The sequence below is a fragment of the Squalius cephalus genome (assembly GCF_949319135.1).
Source record: "Squalius cephalus genome assembly, chromosome: 7".
NCBI classification, from domain to species: Eukaryota; Metazoa; Chordata; class Actinopteri; order Cypriniformes; family Leuciscidae; genus Squalius; species Squalius cephalus.
This window is the reverse complement of record NC_137128.1, coordinates 20,503,438-20,521,195: the sequence shown is the minus strand read 5'-3', so window position 1 is coordinate 20,521,195 and position 17,758 is coordinate 20,503,438. Positions and strand designations below refer to the sequence as shown.

Sequence of the window (17,758 nt, the reverse complement as noted above, 5' to 3'; positions counted from 1 at the left end):
ACACATCAAGGTAAATCCATCATGTTTCCTCTCAGTGTGGGGAAGTCACTGCCGACAGTGTTGTCATGTGAGACTTATACTGCGAAAATAATCATCATGGTTCATAAAGCGTGGCAGACAATTTAACCACCTGTTTCTACCAAAATATAATGCATTAATACAAATATTCCTAAGCACTTTTGTAATTTGAATATTGCATTTATTTAAATACATTAAAATTTGCAATGTAACAAAACTATTGGCATATGAAATTCAAACACCATTTAAATGAACAAAACATGGCTCACTTCATTTTCTGTGGCTAGTGCATCACACACACTAGTTCATTTTTTTTCTCCTCACCATCACCTCCATATCTCCTTCCGCCGCTGACACCATTCACAGACTACTTACAATGAGTGCCCAATACAAATATGAGGTAAGAAAGTGGTTTGACATTTACAGATAACAGATCATGCAGAACATGCCTAAAAGCAACAAAAAGATTTGTTGTGAGGAACATAAAAAAAAAAAAAAAGTACATAGTGCGCATAACAAAAGAAAAAAAAAGAAAGAAAAAATAATAATAATTACACAGCTTTGCATCTTTGGTTACAAAGTAGGTTGAACAATTTCACAGTTTTTCTTTTTTTCTTTTAAATCCCCTTTCCCAACCCCAAAAACATGAGACATCAGGGTAGCGGGCAGGAGAATATGGCAACTGACTTCTTTTTCCAACATACTAGCAACAGAACTGAAGCATTCTTCATCAGGGAGGATCATTGAGGATTCAGTTTTGATCTTCACCCACAAACCTGTACAAACTTGTTACGCTCTTTTTACTCTTTATACTATACAAAATGTACATTCACGCCAGGTTCACATTCTTTATCCACAGAGAAACTTCGCTGTTAGTGTTTGAACTCTACACACTGTTTATGGTTGCATTGATGATTGATAATGTAAGACTGCTTGCTTGGATTTATGACCAATTACTGTCGGATTTATGAATCGAAAAGGTTCCTCTCGAACTTATCGGCTTCGGTGACATTGTTCCTCTCTGAAAATAGCAGCCCTATAATAAATAACAAACAGTACAATTGAACTTGACAGGTGAATCGAAATCATGTGAAGTACGGTGGCTCTGAAAATAGACTCTCGCTTCTTACAACATGAAAACTGCAATGCTAAAAAATACACCGCTTTCATGGCTGGATTCTCTTTATTAAAAAAATAACTCTCTTCACAAACTCTCCACCTCGTCCAGGGGGGAATGGGCCTTACGGGAGCCCCGATCGAGACCGTGGTCCACGGGCATGCTAGCATGTTGCACCCGAGCAGAAAACGCAGACAACATGCTCGCTCAGCGAAGTAGTGAACGAGCCAGGTTTTCTGCTGTTGTAATGATATATGCGTCATTCGCACAGGCTTCAGGCGGAGGTGACGTTGGGCTGTGGTTGTCGTGGCAGGGAGTCCAGGGTCGTATTGCCGTCTAGCTGAAGGTAAGGCTGAAGTTGGGGCTGGGCCTGGGCCTGACCCGGGATGGACCCGAGCTGGGAGGGAGAGTTGGATGGGTTGGAGTTGGGCTGGACGGTGAGTTGGGAAAGTTGCTCGCTGTTGGCTAGAGATTTGAGCACAGCGTTCTCTCGCTCCAGCACAGAGTTTCTCTCAAAGAGCTCCTTTATCTGCTCCTTCAACACCTCCACCTCCTCCCGCACGGCATACATCAGATGACTTTTCACTAAATCCTAGAGCCAAAACATGACATAATTTCAGCATCAGAGCCCATTCAAAAATTAACTATTATTACAGAGAACCTATTATGCCCTTTTACAGTCTTGATTTTGTTTTTGGGGTCTACTTGAATAGGTTAATGCTTAAACGTAAAAAAAAAAAACATGTTTGATATTGTTGCAGCACCTCTCTTCCCAGTCTGTCAGTAACACTGTGTTTAGTTCTCTCTGTCTCTATGAAGCCCCTCCTTCTGAAAAGCAAAATGTGCTCTGATTGGCCAGTTGGATCAGTAAGGACTTTCGCACCGGGTTGTTCAAGGAACTTAGTTCTAGGAACTAGCCACCAGGATGGTTCCCCCGAGAGCTAATGGTTCCCCTAGGAACATTTTCCTGTTGCATTCGCACCGCCAGTAGGAACTCTGAAGTGACGTAAGCCGCACTTGTTGTTGTGACTTTTATTTTGGCGGCGCTGAGAACGCCAGAGTCTGAGCACACAGTGCTCGCATTCTCCGCGTTCATTAGTTTACGATCTGTCTAACAGTTCTGTCTAATACGTTAATAGTTATATGAAAAGTTATTAGTGTATGCAGTGTTGTTGATGTCCAGTGTTGCTAACTGAGTTGCTTTTGCTTGGTCCACTCAAAGTTGTGTTGGATTTTCTCCTCAGCGTAAAGGTTAAGAGACCCATCTATCACTGTTTTCCATGTTCGTAGAGTTAGTTTCTGGAGTAAATATATAGGCTATAATCTGTGTTTACACAGCTTTTTTTTTAAATGGCGGGTGCTAGCGTTTTGCATGTGTTCGGCCGATCAGCGTACACTAACGTCACGGATAGTTCCTATAGTGCTGGTTTAGACCCGACTCTGAAGTAGGAGCTAAATTAGTTCCTCCAAAAGGAGTTCCTAGAAGAAAAATCGTTTCAAGTTCCTGCGGTGAGAACACGCCAAAATCCGGGTACTTCTGCCAATAGTTCTAGGAACTATGAAAAGTTTCCTCCGGTGCGAAAGGCCCAAGTGTTTTGTGATTGGTCAACCGTTGACCAATTGGTCGAGCAGGTTTCAGAAATGTCAGAAACCGCGAGTTTCAACACACTACTAACACAACTCAACCAGGCTTTGTCCTTTTGTTTTGCATATGTAAATGAAGGATATTGTGTGAGGCGTACTTTCCCGGAAGAAAACTAAAGAATACAAAGTTTCAGGGAGTTCAGAAACAGTTAATAATAGAGAGAATAACTATCTCTGGAGTGACTGTGTTTTGTAACTTTGCAGACCCTTTTCATTCTCAAACAGCAACATTACACGAAAACTGAAAATGTATCTTTAATCTCTTATGAAATAATATTTTTATTTTTACATATATAAATAAATGAAAAACTTACCATTGCTTGCTCTATTTTATTATCAATGGCGACCACACTTGCTCCAGAGGCACTGCAATTGGAAAAAAAGTCTTATTTAAAACATCTGCTGCATAAAAACATCATAACCATTTTGCAGACATTTAAAGCCTGTACATTAAAGAAGAAAACTGCTCCTGTTGCTGCTTCCCTCTCCAAACATAGTGTTGCGTTTCTTCATGTCATATTGCGCCACATGCACACACACATATCAATCTTCCAACAAATCGTGCTAAAATCATGAAAATCGAGCAGCTCGTGGAGCAGCCCCTCATAACGATAACTAACCACCGCAAACAGCTCTAACAGTACAGAAGAGTACAGTGCTATGTGGGCGGGGGGGGGGACGGGGACGGCGGAAGCCTCCATCTGATACTCATACAGGGTTTTGTCCAAAGAGGGTGTAGAGTTAACTCAGTTTAGAAACATGCACAAGAAAATAATCACGTCCCGATGGATGGATGGATGGATGGATGGATGGATGGGATTGGATGGATTTTTTTTAACTGTCTATACATAAAAGAATCCTGAAAAGCTCAACTTTTTCAATAATATCAATCAATAATTGCTAATAATATCAATTGCATCTTGTGCGTCACATGAGAATTACATTAGAATGATTTCAGAAGGATCATGTGACACTGGAAGTCTGGAAGTAAAGTAATGATGCGGAAAATTCAGTTTTACCATCACAGAAATAAATACCATTTTAAAATATATTAAAATAGAAAATAATAATAAGACTAATTTGGAACTATTGTGTCTTATTAACAATGTTCTATTTTCAACTGTGTATTTGTTAACATTTTTTGTATACATGCTGCTGTTGCTTTTTTTTTCAACCCATCAATCCATCCAATACACTGAAGTAGATCACGTGTGTAGAAAGTCAAGACAAGCAATGATGACACTGATTCAGAGACATTCTGTACTTTTCCCTACAATTTACTTTCACAGGAAAAACAGATTAGCATCAACCATAAAAGGTCCATTTAAGAGACACAATTTGGGAGACTAAATGGCTCTCCATGTTGTTGTAATGATAGTTTTCACAAGCACGTACACATGCATACGTAATTGTTGGAGAAATATACAATCTCAAAAGTAAAGAAAAGTTCAAAAGTGACAAAAAAAAAAGTGACGTGGTCAGTGCTGTCTCGCAGTTTCAAGTCGCACAAACATGTACAATGCATCTCATCCTCTGTAATGTCACAGAGTCAAAATATTGACCAAAGATTATTTTAAGCAGAATCTTTGCACTTAAAAGAAACAGTATGTTGGGGAACTTGTTCGACTGATGAATTAGATCCAGTCTTGCAACATATCCAAGACCACAGCAAAGGCTGCTGATAACCTTGAGCCAAGCAAAGGTATTTAAAGGCTCTCATAAAGCTTTTGCAGGCTTGTCCATACAAACAAAGGATCGCTTGTCTTATGCAACTACTTATTCTTGTCTTTAAAAACAAGATGTTGTGAGTTGAGAATGTAAGGTTAGTGTCAAAAAACCAGGCTGACTCAGAAGAGATATCACATCAAAGCGACACAAATAGCCATATTATAGGCAGGGTAGGTGATTTGTTCCAGATATTTTTTTTGTTATGCTGCTTGAAAGTCTCTTCACAACCTGATAGCAATCACTAGGTGAAGTGGTCTAAATGTATTTATATCTATATATACATTGACATCACGTCATCAGCGCATTTCATGCTATGCAGAGTTAGACAGTCGTCAGTCACCGAGCACCGCAACCGAAACAGCAGCCGTCTTTTACAGTTCCTCCTGATCCAAAACAACCAGCTTATGCTTTGTTCACGCCATAACTACTGTAATTTGCAAGAGATGGAAACCAGTGACGTTAAACTCGGAGCGGTTCATGACTCGAATTTATGCGTTTCAATGGCAACACGATCAACGCTGAAATGAATCTGCAGCAGTCAGGTGGCTACACAAAGCTACACTGTGTTATTTTTTAAGTTGATTCTTAGCAAAAAACACTTTGTTATAGATTTTTAAATAATACGGCCACCGTAGGAGTTAAAAAGCCCTCGGAATGGGAGGGGCTAGAAAGTAATATTCAGTTGGTAGTCATAAACAATTTCACTGCTAGATGGGAGAAAATCCTACACAGTGTAGCTTTAAGATGTTAATGTTCATTATTACCTTGAATAGTATTATTACTTTCAGAAGTACATTTTAGTAAAGGCTACAGTAGTGATATATTTATGTAATAATTTCAAGTTAAAATTAACTTTTATTTTGATGTTTTTTATTTTTATTTATGAGTATCAGTGTGTATTGGTCGATAGTTTTTCACAAATGAAACTGTGAAAAGTTTGTGAAGTGACTCTCAAAGCAGCTCTTGAGATGAAGTTCATGTGTTCATGTCCTCGTATATTGAGACGATAGACGCTGAAAACACTGTGAGCCACACTGTGCGAGTTTGTGTATCAGACGAAACAGTGCCACTCATACACACACAGAGACACGCAGAAATCACTTATCGACATGCACTGACTGCCTGTTGTTGCGTTTATTTCTGCTGTGTTTCTGTAATATCGAGCTTATCATCGCTATCGACGTAAATATTATTGCGATCTCGATATGATATAGCTTATCACCCAGCCCTACGGTCGACCACTACTTATGATAGGCCAGGTTGGGCAACCAGTCGTTGAACAACTGACTAGTAAATTTAAGGTCTTTAGCTGTGGTGCATTTAATTGGAGATGCTCAAGTCCAGTCAACTAGATGTTCAGAAACTAACCGACTAGCCCAATTATGAACATTTTTGCTTTTGCACATTCCTAAAAACAACAAATTATCCTATCGGCATAAATCCTTATCTGCAGCTCAACACTGGCTTCAGCTAATTAATTGTGTTAATGGAAAGCAATGCGTTTGAAACACGATTCAGTATCCCATTTTCCCATAGGATTTTAGCCCACATTGATTAATATTGCAATTTGCATATGAGCATTATGAGGTTATGTTTGCGCTGAGCTCCACTGCAGAGAGCACCATGTAAGCCTCAAAGCCATGCCCGCCCCATGCAGCACACTTCAAACGTCATTTGCGTCACACCAGGGTCTGTCCCATTACTGTACCTATCACAGGTCATCTTTGAGTCCTTCAGCCTACTGCCAGACTGGAAAGCTTGGTAGAAAGCTGTGGAGGGATTCCTGCACTCCATCCAGCAGAAAGAGAGAAATAGAAAAAGTTACGTGAGAAATGAAAAGTTCAGGCCAAAGAGGAAATCAAAGGAGGGTTGATTTGTAGTCTGCTCAGACTGTAGTAAAAACATCCAAAAGAACAACTGAGGTTAACTGGGAAATATATCAGATGTTTGTTCACTACTGCAAATTAAGCAACATGATTGCAATGATTTTAATTCTCTTTTGTGACCATTAGGTTTCATGATCATGTCATCAGATTAGTTTGACAATCAATCCTTGTCTCGCCACTTGCAAGTACGAGAACACTAAGATAGGCGTTTTGATTGCATCTCTTATAATCAAAAGTATGGGGTCAGTTCGATTTTTTTAAATTAGTCTCTTACTATGTTCTCTGATAATTTATATATTTATATATATATATAATAAGACTGAATATTTTCAGCAGCATCACATGATCCTTCAGAATTTCTAATATGATTTGACTAGAAATATCTCTTAACAGCTTTGCTGCTTAGGCTAATTTTTGTGAACCATGACACTTTTTTGTGATTCTTTGATGAATAGAAAGTTTTTAAAAAACAGCATTTATTTGAAATACAAGTCTTTATAACATTATAAGTCTTTACTGTAGCATAATTGTATGCATCCTTGCTGAATAAAAGTACTCCAAACGTTTGAACTGTAGTGTACGTCACTAGATTTTCTCTTTAGCTTTAATTATCGCACTATATAATTTGCAGCAAAGTTCCCATTTAAAACCATTTTAGAACAAATACATAGATATATGAAATCTAAATGACAATAAAAATGTAGATACAGAATTTGTATTTATATTGCCAAGTCACAGGTAAATAGCATGTATTAGCCTATAACTTTAAAGGACAAGTTCGGTATTTTACACTTAAAGCCCTGTTTACAGATCGTTTCTGATGAAATAGAACGGTTGAGATTAAAATGTGGACACATGCTGCTGTCCCGAGAATTTTAGGTTTATTTCGCTTCTCCCCCCCACCTACACAATGGCAGCCTATGGGCACTGGAACAATCCTTCCTAAAACGCATTAAACTTTCGTTTACAAAGACGTGAAACTCACCGAGTGGTCAGGGGTGTTCACTGGTATGCTCACACAAAAATCGCTGCAAAAGATGCTTTCCAACAGGTTTTATCGTAGTTTTTGTCTCCTCCATTGACTTGAATTGGATGGGCTGTGTGCAGTACGGTATTACTCCGCCGCTTCTTCTTCTGCTTCTTCTGTGTATTCAATTAAATGCCAGTGGTTTGCTTGTAATTGGCAAAGGTGCATTATCGCCACCAACTGGGCTGGAGTGTTTATTATTCAAGCTCTCAACGGAAGAATCTACAGGTGTGAGACGTTTGGAAAAATAGATCCACAGTTTTACAACGAATGGTAAAACACCTGTTGGAAAGCATCTTTTGCAGCGATTTTTTTGTGAGCATATCATTGAACACCCCTGACCACTCGGTGAGTTTCACGTCTTTGTAAACGAAAGTTTAATGCGTTTTATGAAGGATTGTTCCAGTGCCCATAGGCTGCCATTGTGTAGGTGGGGGGGAAAGCGAAATAAACCTAAAATTCTCGGGACAGCAGCATGTGTCCACATTTTAATCTTAACCGTTCTATTTCATCAGAAACGATCTGTAAACAGGGCTTTAAGTGTAAAATACCGAACTTGTCCTTTAAAAAGTCTCAATGACACTTAAAGATAGAATTATGAGTCCTAAGCATCTAAATAAAGATTGGTCAGTGATCACTTAAGATCTTGTGATGTCTCGGCGAGGTAGGGGACCACAGACGGTAACCATCAACTCCATTTCCCCAAACTATCAGGGCCTTTAAAGTAAAAGGACAGAATGTTCTATATCAGGATGGGAGGGCTACAGCAGTTAGGGAGGAGGAGACCCTCCTCTCCATATAGCCCTCTATATAGGAATGGGAGGGGACAGGAGTAGATTTACCACATGTGTGAATATCTGGACTCTGAGCAAACAGCTTTTCCTAGAATCCGTGGAACACTGGCTGCTCTCCGGTGGGGGCCGAGACCCCACCACCACACTCCTCCAAAGGGCTCTTTTTCTTCTTACTATGCATGTAACCTCATGGGGACGGCAGATTATATCTGGATCCAATAAACATCGGGATCGTTGCTTAGAAAGCATTCGACTACAGCTACGTGTTGAGACAAATATGCATTTTCTGTAGATTCCAACTGTATGGTTAATGTTACACATGAGCTATTCTAAGAAACGAAAAACACACTATATACATGTATCTTGTAAAATAAGGTAACCAGGTCAGGGTAACCATAACAGTGGTTAAATAAAAAAAAAACTGCGTTTCAAGCAAATATTATAATTTCATCACTGAGGTCAGTGTAATCGTACATTATTATTTATACCTCTGAAGTGGATCAGAGAAAATGCATTTTCAATTAGAACATGTGAAATGAGGAAGAATCATGACACTGACAACCAAAACAAAGCATTTCAAAAGTCCATCCAATATTCAAAATGTGATCTGCCTAAAGGGACGGTCTCACAAGGCTGAGATGAGTGAGCAGTCTACATAAGCAGCATATTTTGGCATCATTAGCCGCTTTTCCACTGTCAGGCCAGTGCGAGCCAGGGCTAACAATGTGTTGGGCAGGGCCAATAGCCTCACAAAATCAAGTTGCGTTCCACTGTCGGGTCAGTAGCCCCGCAGCGCAACCCTCAGACACACCCTTAACAGTCAGTAAAATTTCACAATAATCGACACTTCAGCAAAAACCAATACTAGGTTAATGTAAGTAAAAAGTCTTCAAAACAGTTACAGAAGACAAGTAAACAGTCAGCAATACAATAAGAACAAATTACAATAATTACAAACTAAACCGACAAAAATTACAACAGAACAAAAATACAAACGAAATGAACAGTGCTTTTAGGTTTTTCAGGAAGATGTACTAACAGTGGTATTCAGATAAGTAATAGCCTACAACAGAAATTTAATATAGTAATCAAATGTAAAATAACACTGCTGTATACATTACATATAGACGAATCCTAAAAAACCTACAAAAGTTATACATTCAAGAGCAGTGAGTGATTGTATCTGTGTCTTTTGTTGTTTGATTAAGAATAATGACTGCAGCAGATTTATTAGGCTGCTGTCACTTTAAGAGCTGCATGAATCCAATAGGCTACACCGTTACACACAGTAAACCTGACGACACCTTTAAGGCCTGTTCACACCGGGACGAATTTCGCGCGCGATATTCGCCGACGTTTAACGCCTCGTGACTAAACAAAGGGCGCCAATGTGAGTGTGCACACCGGCGCGAAAAACGTCATGTGGAAAAGCGTCATTTTTTAAAAAACGCCTCGGGTTCGTTTTTTTGGTTTGACGCGCCGCGTCAAAAACTATCCGACCAATGAGATTGGCGCTTTTGTTCACGTATCTGGAGCTTCTGAAGTTACAGTAAAACACAATTTGGGGGCGCTCAAACACAAAACGGTCTTGCCGAGCACACATACGTAACGGCGAAGAAGATATACGGCAAGTAGCGTCTACACTGCCGGGAAGAAATAAGACGAGGAAGATGCAAGGCAATATGATTGTAGAGCTGCTGGTCTCGTTGGTGTCGGAACATATGACAAACGCGACAGCGACTACAAAATCTTGATAAAAGAGAACTGTTATGGAGTGGTTTCTGTTTTCTCGGCTCATCGTCAGCGAAAATCGCTTGGGTGTGAACACAAAAAACGCGTTGAAAAACGCTGGCGAATAACGCGCGCCGATATTCGTCCCGGTGTGTAGGGCCCTTTAGTCTGCCTGGGCCGTTGTTTCACAGTCAAAAAATTAAATTGAGTAGACGGAACAACAAGTAGAAGAAACGGAGATCAGGAGCGGACTGAATGATACTCATCTGGAACTAGAATTCAATTACTAAACTTCTATACTTTAAACCCCTGATGAAAAAGAGTGAAATACACAAGGGTGTTGTGCACACACAATCTCTCTTCTCTTTGTCTGCTAAACATTAATAAACTGATAAAGAAAAAAAAACAGTACTTGTATCGAATTTGCATCTGTATCGGGCTTGGCAGATACTCAAGATTGCCGGTATCGGACTTGAAAAAAGGTATTGATATCGACCCATTCTTACAAAAAGTATTTATGACGTATTCAAAACTTGAGTGTGCTGTGTATTTTTTATGCTTAGAGTATTGTGATGTTAGCTATTGGAATCAATTAGTGCACTTTACATAAGTAGTGCTATTTGTATGATACATGGGGTTGCTGCCTACCCAGTGTGCCAAATCAGTCACTTATAAGTGTGAAATATTTTGCATGCTTAGAGATTTAGTGTGACTGCCGGCTTGCACAACATGAAAGCAGCAGCTTTTATTCCTAAGACAAAACGGAGATCGGAGCTCTACATGAGCAAAGGCCTACAGAAGTTCCCCCACAGGAAGTACATGAAGAGCGTGTTCAGAAGACTGAAGACAGATTGTGAACTGCTTTACTGTCAGCAGTGTTACCTGGGATGGAGGTGTTGAGAGTTTTAAAAGAAAGAGGAAGGGAATGCTTGCCGCATACAAAGACGCTTTAAGATCAGAGATTGAGAGAATGGCAAGATTGTGTGAAAGGTACATTCTGACCTGCGCTGGTGTTGAAAGATCGAAACACAGTTGCACAAATGAATCACTGTATGACACTTGACAAATGATCTGTACTTGCTTACGACTAGTAAAGTAGGTCAAACAATTGTTTTGATCAACAAACAAAACTAACGGAGCCCTGAAAGCTGAAGGTAATGCCAACTAAAGGCCGGCTTTAACTTTTTAATGCTAGTCTTCATGTTCAATTGGTCTGCCTTACATAACTGGTTATTTGCCAGGGATGTTATATGCCAGCGTGCATCATCATATCTCAAAAAGGCGGCAAAAACAGAAGAGGTTCGACATTCTCACCAGCAGATGGGGCAAAATCTGATCTCTTGTTGTACAATGAGCTAATTCATGGAAAACACTTTCAGATGTTAGATTTATAATCCCAAGACTTAAAATGTCAAAACAACATCACATTTGGGACAAAGTAATAACCAACTGTAACTTTGGTCTATGTTGTGAATGACCATGTGACACAATCAGTGTTTGTTAGTTGAAACTGATTGGGTGGATTTCACAATACACGTCCATGTCATTTCACTAAAAAAAAAAAAAAAAAAAAAAAAGTTACATTTTGCTTAAGGAAAATTTAAAAATGATTAAAAGTAATGATTTTATTACAGCAATGAGAATTGGTGCAAGACATGTTTAACCGTCATGAAGTTGTCATGTCATGTCGGGTTCTAAAAAAAAAAAAAATTGAGTAGTTTAAAATAAGTCTCTTTTGCTCACCAAGGTTGCATTTATCTAAAAACTATTTTACAATTTAAAAATAAATGTTTTCTTTTTTTTAATGCATTTTGAAACATGATTTATTCCTGTGATGTCAAAGCTGAATTTTCAGCATCATTACTCCAGTCTTCAGTGTCACATTCTCCCTCTAATCATTCTAATATGCTGATTTGATTACTAGAAATGCTTATCAAGGTTTTACTGCTAATATTTTTGTGAAAATGTCAATTTATCTTCAGAATTCTTTGAGGAATAGAATTTCAAAGAACAGCATTTATTTAAAATATTTTGTAACATTCTAAATGTCTTCACTGCCACTTTTGATCAAGTTAATGTATCCTTGCTGAATAAAAGTAATAATTCCTTTAAAAAAAAAAAAAAAAAATTTAAATAATTGACCACAAACTTTTACTCATTTCTTAAATTTAATTTTGATTTTAATATATTGACTGATGTTTAAAAAAATTCTATACATTATTTAAATTAGGGATGCACCAATATGAAAATTTTGGCCGATACAGATAACTTTTTTTGAAAGCCGATAACCGATATATTGTCCGATAAATTTTTTTTGAATAATTTTTGAGAGCCTTATTAAAAAAACAAAAGTCTCACCATTAAAATCCATGACTGCATTTTCCTTTTTGAAGTGATTTCAATCATATTTTAAGCATCTCAAAAACGTCATAGCGAACCGTGCACATCTGAAGTGTCTTAGCTGAAGGAAATAATTCATTATTTATCGGTAACGATAACGATAACATATATCGGCCGATACCGATATGGTGGCCGATATACAGTATTGTGCATCCCTAATTTAAATCTATAATCAATCTCCAAAAAATGACAAAAACCTAACCTGTGAAGGTGTGAGCTGTGCCAGCCAAACCACTGCATTAGGCAACTAAAGGAAAACAATAACAGCATCTGCTAGGTGAACAATTTTTAAATACTTTTGTACGTTTGTTCCCTCAAAGACATATGCATGGCATCCACAAAATATTTCAGTAATTCCTGAACAGGAATGCCGTCTTGTGGAAATCACTCGACACGTTATCCGAACAACTGCCTGTCAGATGACCCTTGTGCCCCTATACATTCAGTAAATAATGTGAAAACCATGTCTTTAGAGTCATAAATGAGGAGTGATGGCTGTCTCTGTCTTTTAAAAGAGCAATAAAGAACAGTTTTTAACCATGTAGTAGAGCAACCTTATCTCTACAAGTAAAACATAGGGGGAGGTCTACTGTTCGCTACGTGATAGGCCTTCGCTATCACAGACCCCCCCTTTGCATATCAGCTACAAAAGGTGTCACCATTTAGTGACAAGCGTCTTTACCCCGCCGGGCTGGGCGAGTGACAGGCACGTAGGAGGCATCAAGCCCTTGAGTTTAAAGCTGCTCACACTATACTTTGAATAGTACATAAGCTGAAGCCACAGAGTCATCTAATGCACTTGACAGTTCACCATTTCCTCTCGAGTATGCCAACAAGTTGATATATTGTGTACAAGTTGCAAAGCTGGAACTGAAAGTCGAGCATCTAAGAGGAAGCCAAGCAGCGACACTTCTCAACTGAAACTGTGTCACCAGATATGCACAGTCCCCTTTTTCAATTGAGAAAGCACTGCCATTTCTGGCATTCTTGTGACATCCGGAAGCAAACAAGAGACATTTTTGTTTGCATGCTTGTTTGAGTTCTGTCATACTAGCACATATTAAACATATCTTTTCAAAATATCAGTAAACATACAAGCTCACTGTTCACATTCAAAACAACTTCAACCCATGTCTTACATATACACTACTGTTAGGAGGTCAGTACTTTTTTTAATTTATTTATTTTTAAGACATTTATACTTTTATTCAAGGACAAATTGATCAAAAGTAACAGTTAAAACATTCAAAATGTTTCAAATAAATTCTGATCATTTGAACTTCCTCTTCATCAAAGAATCCTGGAAATTAAGCAGCACGAGTGTGTTCAACATTGATAAGAAGATATGTTTCTTAAGCAGCAAATCATATCAGAATGATTTCTGAAGGATCATGTGACACTGAAGACTGGAGTAATGATGATGAAAATCCAGCTTTGATCACAGGAAAATACATTTTAAAATATATTCAAATAAACAGTTATTTTAAATTGTAATATTTCACAGTATTACTGTTTTTCTGTATTTTTGATCAAGTAAATGCAGCCTTAAAACTATAATAGTCTTTTTTTCAAAAACATTACTGACCCCAAACATATAGTGTATATTAAACTAAACCGACTTCATTACCAACAAATAAAAAAATTAAAATAATAATTCATTAAAATGTTAAATCAACGATTGTGGCCATTGTAAACAACCTGATAAAAAGCATCACCACATCCTACCTTCCCGATCAAGTGAATGAGGAAATATAAACATTTTTAAATGGATGCGTCAAGGAGCCGACAAGTGTCCAGCACACAAACTGCTTTAAAAGTTTCTGAATAGCAGGATGTTCCTCATGAAGATGTGATTTCACTAAATTATCCCATTATTTTAATGACTTTTGCTGTTATTCAAAAATGAGAAAAACAGTAATAATAAAAACGTGGGTGTGTCCAAACTTTTGACTGGCAGTGGAAAAGCAAGAGATGGAATAGCAACCCTAATGAGAACAACCACACATCTATCACATGTCACTGCATTCCTCACAACACAACCATTTGCACATTAATGCTAAGCTCACTGCATGGAAATGTACCAGGATGAAATGACTAAAGCCTGTTCTCATTGCTTGATTTAAAATCTATGCTACATTTCTTTTCTTCTATTAAACATTTGTTAACACCATTCCCATAACAGGGATAGTTCAACCAAAAATTTAAATTCTGTCATCATTTACTCACCCTCAAGTTGTTCCAAACCTGTATGAGTTTCTTTCTTCTGTTGAACACAAAAGATGATATTTTGAAGAATGTTGGTAACCAAACAGCTGATGGACCCCACTGACTTTCATAGAATGGGAAAAAATACTATGGAAGTCAATGGGGTCCATCAACTGTTTGGTTACAAAACCGACATTCTTCAAAATATCTTCTTTTGTGTTCAACAGAAAACAAAATTATTCATACAGGTTTGGAACAACTTCAGGACAGGGTGAGTAAATGATGGGTGAACTATCCCTTTATCGTCAAACAATCCTTGAAATATTACCTGAGCCTGTGTATTCAATAAATAAATAAAAAACACTCTCTGGGAAATATAATAAAACTAAATCAAGATAAAAAAGAAGAGAAGGGTTCCCACGCCTTTTGACCAAATTCAAAGATGGTTTTAAGGGTTTTTTTAAGATTAATTTTTATATAATGATGGCATTCACACAGACTAATTATTGAATTCACTACATAATAATTTGAATGATTTTTCCAGGCCTGGAAATCATTTTTAAAATGCCTTGACATTTCCAGGTCTTCCATGACCGTGGGAACCCTGCATAAAAAGTGAAAGTTCAGGCAGTCAAATCCCTTAAATCGCTCAGAACATGAATGGCACCTCACCTGTCCTCCTCCCCATCAATGGGAATGGATATTCCGAAAAGACTGTTGACAGACGGACTGGTAAACTGCAGGCCTTCTGTGATTAAGGGCTTCATCATGTCTGTGCTGTGAATCTGTGCCGATGCATCAGACATCCTCCGGCTCTCATCCGCCTGACTGAAACCCATGGCAGGAGAGCCGATGCCCGCTGCCGTCCCGCTGCGAGGAACCTGGCTGTGTGCAGAGGTATTAAGGTTGGGTACTGTTGCAGATCCTGGCAGAGCAGTGAGCAAACTCGAGGCTGGCACGCCGCCTACTCCGACCGTCCCTGGTGCTGTGGGCATGTTCTGAGTGCTTTGTGGCGGCGTCGACAAGCCTGAGGCCTGGTATTGTCCAGGCACTGGTGATTGCTGAATTGATATAGGGCTGATGCTGCTCAACAGCCCCACATGCTGCACCAGGTTTGGGACCGACGACACCGGCTGGCTCCCTAAGGGAACACCTCCAGGGACTCCGGGGCTTTCTACTGTACCCAGAACCTGCATCCCTCCGGCGGATGGGGTCGGAACGGGGGACGACCCCTGATGTCCGACAGAAAGGCTTGCTCCGGGGTGAGTCTGGGTGACTGTAGGCATGTTACGCTGGGTGTATTCAGGCTGACCGGCTGATATCAGAGCCGGCTGGCTTTGCAGGTGGTGTGCACTAGACTGGGGTTGATAAAGTTGAGGAGGAGGGATGCTGGGAGATTTCTGAAGGTGGGCTGCCGGGTGTCCTCCATCATGATGGAGACTGTGAGGAACAGCGACATGAGAGTTTCCCAGCACCTGCTGCTGAGAAGACGGAGGCGCCGGCTTATTACTGAAGGTCTCGGGTGAACCGGAACCCGGGCCGGTGAAAGATGACCCGTCGCTACCTGCGTCAGGTGCCACCTGAGCCATTACGGAGCCGACGGTGGCCCCGAGACCACTGTCCCTATCCGCTAAGGGCTCCGTCACATTGGTGTGCCTTATACTATCCACAGTCCTGCTCATCACAGAGCCATCCAGGTCTTTCTCATAATACTCCATACAGGTCCACCGGCCCCTCCTGAAGGGCTCTCCGGTGCCATGATCAAGCTTAATCACCCTGAAGCGTGAACTGCAGCTGGTTACGGTCGTCGCGCTTGATGAATTTGTGACTTGAGACGTGCCCGCGGCTTGAGCACTAGAGGCCTGGATGCCCTGGTGACCCAGGTTGTTGCGCGGGACAAACCCACCGTTCATGGGGGCGACAGCGGGCAACTGCCCCTCTGATTCACACACATTATTCAGAGTCTCCTCCGAGGAGCTCATGTCACAGACCTCAGGCTCATAGTCAGTCCTGGACATGTCAAATATCTCGGAGGACACGTCCTCTGTCCGGGACTCATCCGGGTCGTCCAGGCTCTCGGTGTCGTCGGTCGCGCTGTTGGCCGCGACTTGAGCCTGAGTCACACTCGTGATCTGAAAGCAACTCTTCTTCTTGGCCGGCATCTTCGACATGCTGAACAGCTTTTTATGACACCGAGACCCCTTAAAGACGCTGTTGACTTCACAAAACAGCAGATTGTTGCGGCACCGGACCCGAAATTTCAGAGTTTTTCGAGATGATCGTGCGTCATCGGTCTTCCTCTTCTCTCCTGTTGCATTTTCGACGCGTGAACGGCGGACGAAAACAACCTCCACAAGCGGTGTATGAAAGAGGACGTGTTGGTTATTAACTTATCCTCATATGCTGGTGATCCAGAAGGGCGGTGTGTGAGTGTAAGGCCGCTGTCGTAGATTCGGCTGCGTTCACTCCCCCTGCTGCCTCTCACTTCTCTACCTACATATAAGTATCAAACACATCCTGAACGAGCGCTTTGAAACCCCGCCTCCTATGGCACTAAACTCAGCGACTAAATTCGGGCATACTAACAAAACAACTACGAAAACGGTTAGAAATGAAAGTTTATGGCTAACTAACTGGCAGACTTCGGAAACAGAAAATCTAAAAATTTCACCTCCCGACAAGATGGCTATATAAATTCGAGATGCATGCTGGGAAACGAGCGCAACAGGCATGGCGCGTAAACGGATCGTGAATACGGCTTCCTACGCTCAAACTAACGGCGTAAGTTCATTTACCCTTTCGTTTTAAATATATGCACATTAAAACGGGAAAATAACGAGGTTTGCGTCTCATTGGGGTCACCAGTCTTAACATAAAACGTGTTTGTTTAACTCTACTCAAAAGATATGAGCACTTTTTACTCCTGTAAAATATTTCTCGAATAAATATTTTTTTGAAAGTCTGTTTTTGAACGTTTTTTTTTATTATTCATATACTTGTTGAACATTAACAGAAAGGCAGTCATAATTGAAAGATTTACAAACAATTTTAGCATTTAAGATTACATTGAATTTTCACATCACATTCTACACAACATATAGCCTAACAACTATAAGCAAGTTAAAGACCAGGGAAAAGGGGGAAAAAAATGTTTTATGAAAGTCATTCTTGCCCGCATAAAAGCTTCTGGACGTTTTCACTAATGCCC

The 17,758-nt window shown here is 39.9% G+C and overlaps 1 protein-coding gene across 2 annotated transcripts; it reads right to left on the bottom strand.

Moving 5' to 3' along the window:
- Window positions 1-168: 168 nt before the first annotated feature.
- On the bottom strand, window positions 169-17,255 carry LOC307161244 (TSC22 domain family protein 2-like). Of its 2 annotated transcripts, XM_079875866.1 has the most exons (4): window positions 15,223-17,253; window positions 6,216-6,290; window positions 3,094-3,145; window positions 169-1,727 (listed from the first exon to the last, which is right to left on the bottom strand). In XM_079875866.1, the coding sequence occupies exons 1-4, from the start codon at window positions 16,719-16,721 to the stop codon at window positions 1,410-1,412; spliced, it is 1,944 nt and encodes a 647-aa protein (XP_079731992.1). In that variant the 5' UTR covers window positions 16,722-17,253; the 3' UTR covers window positions 169-1,409. The 2 variants fall into 2 exon arrangements, with proteins under 2 accessions (XP_079731992.1, XP_079731993.1); XM_079875867.1 differs by lacking the exon at window positions 6,216-6,290 and having other exon boundaries at window positions 181-1,727; window positions 15,223-17,255.
- Between the last annotated feature and the right edge of the window lie 503 nt (window positions 17,256-17,758).

Coding starts and splice junctions, on each gene's coding strand:
- LOC307161244 (XM_079875866.1), bottom strand. CDS start 16,721: ATGTCGAAGATGCCGGCCAAGAAGAAGAGTTGCTTTCAGATCACGAGT. Junction 6,291..15,222: donor ATTGATGGGGAGGAGGACAG/GTGAGGTGCCAT, acceptor GATGGAGTGCAG/GAATCCCTCCACAGCTTTCT. Junction 1,728..3,093: donor ATAAAATAGAGCAAGCAATG/GTAAGTTTTTCA, acceptor TTTTGGCTCTAG/GATTTAGTGAAAAGTCATCT.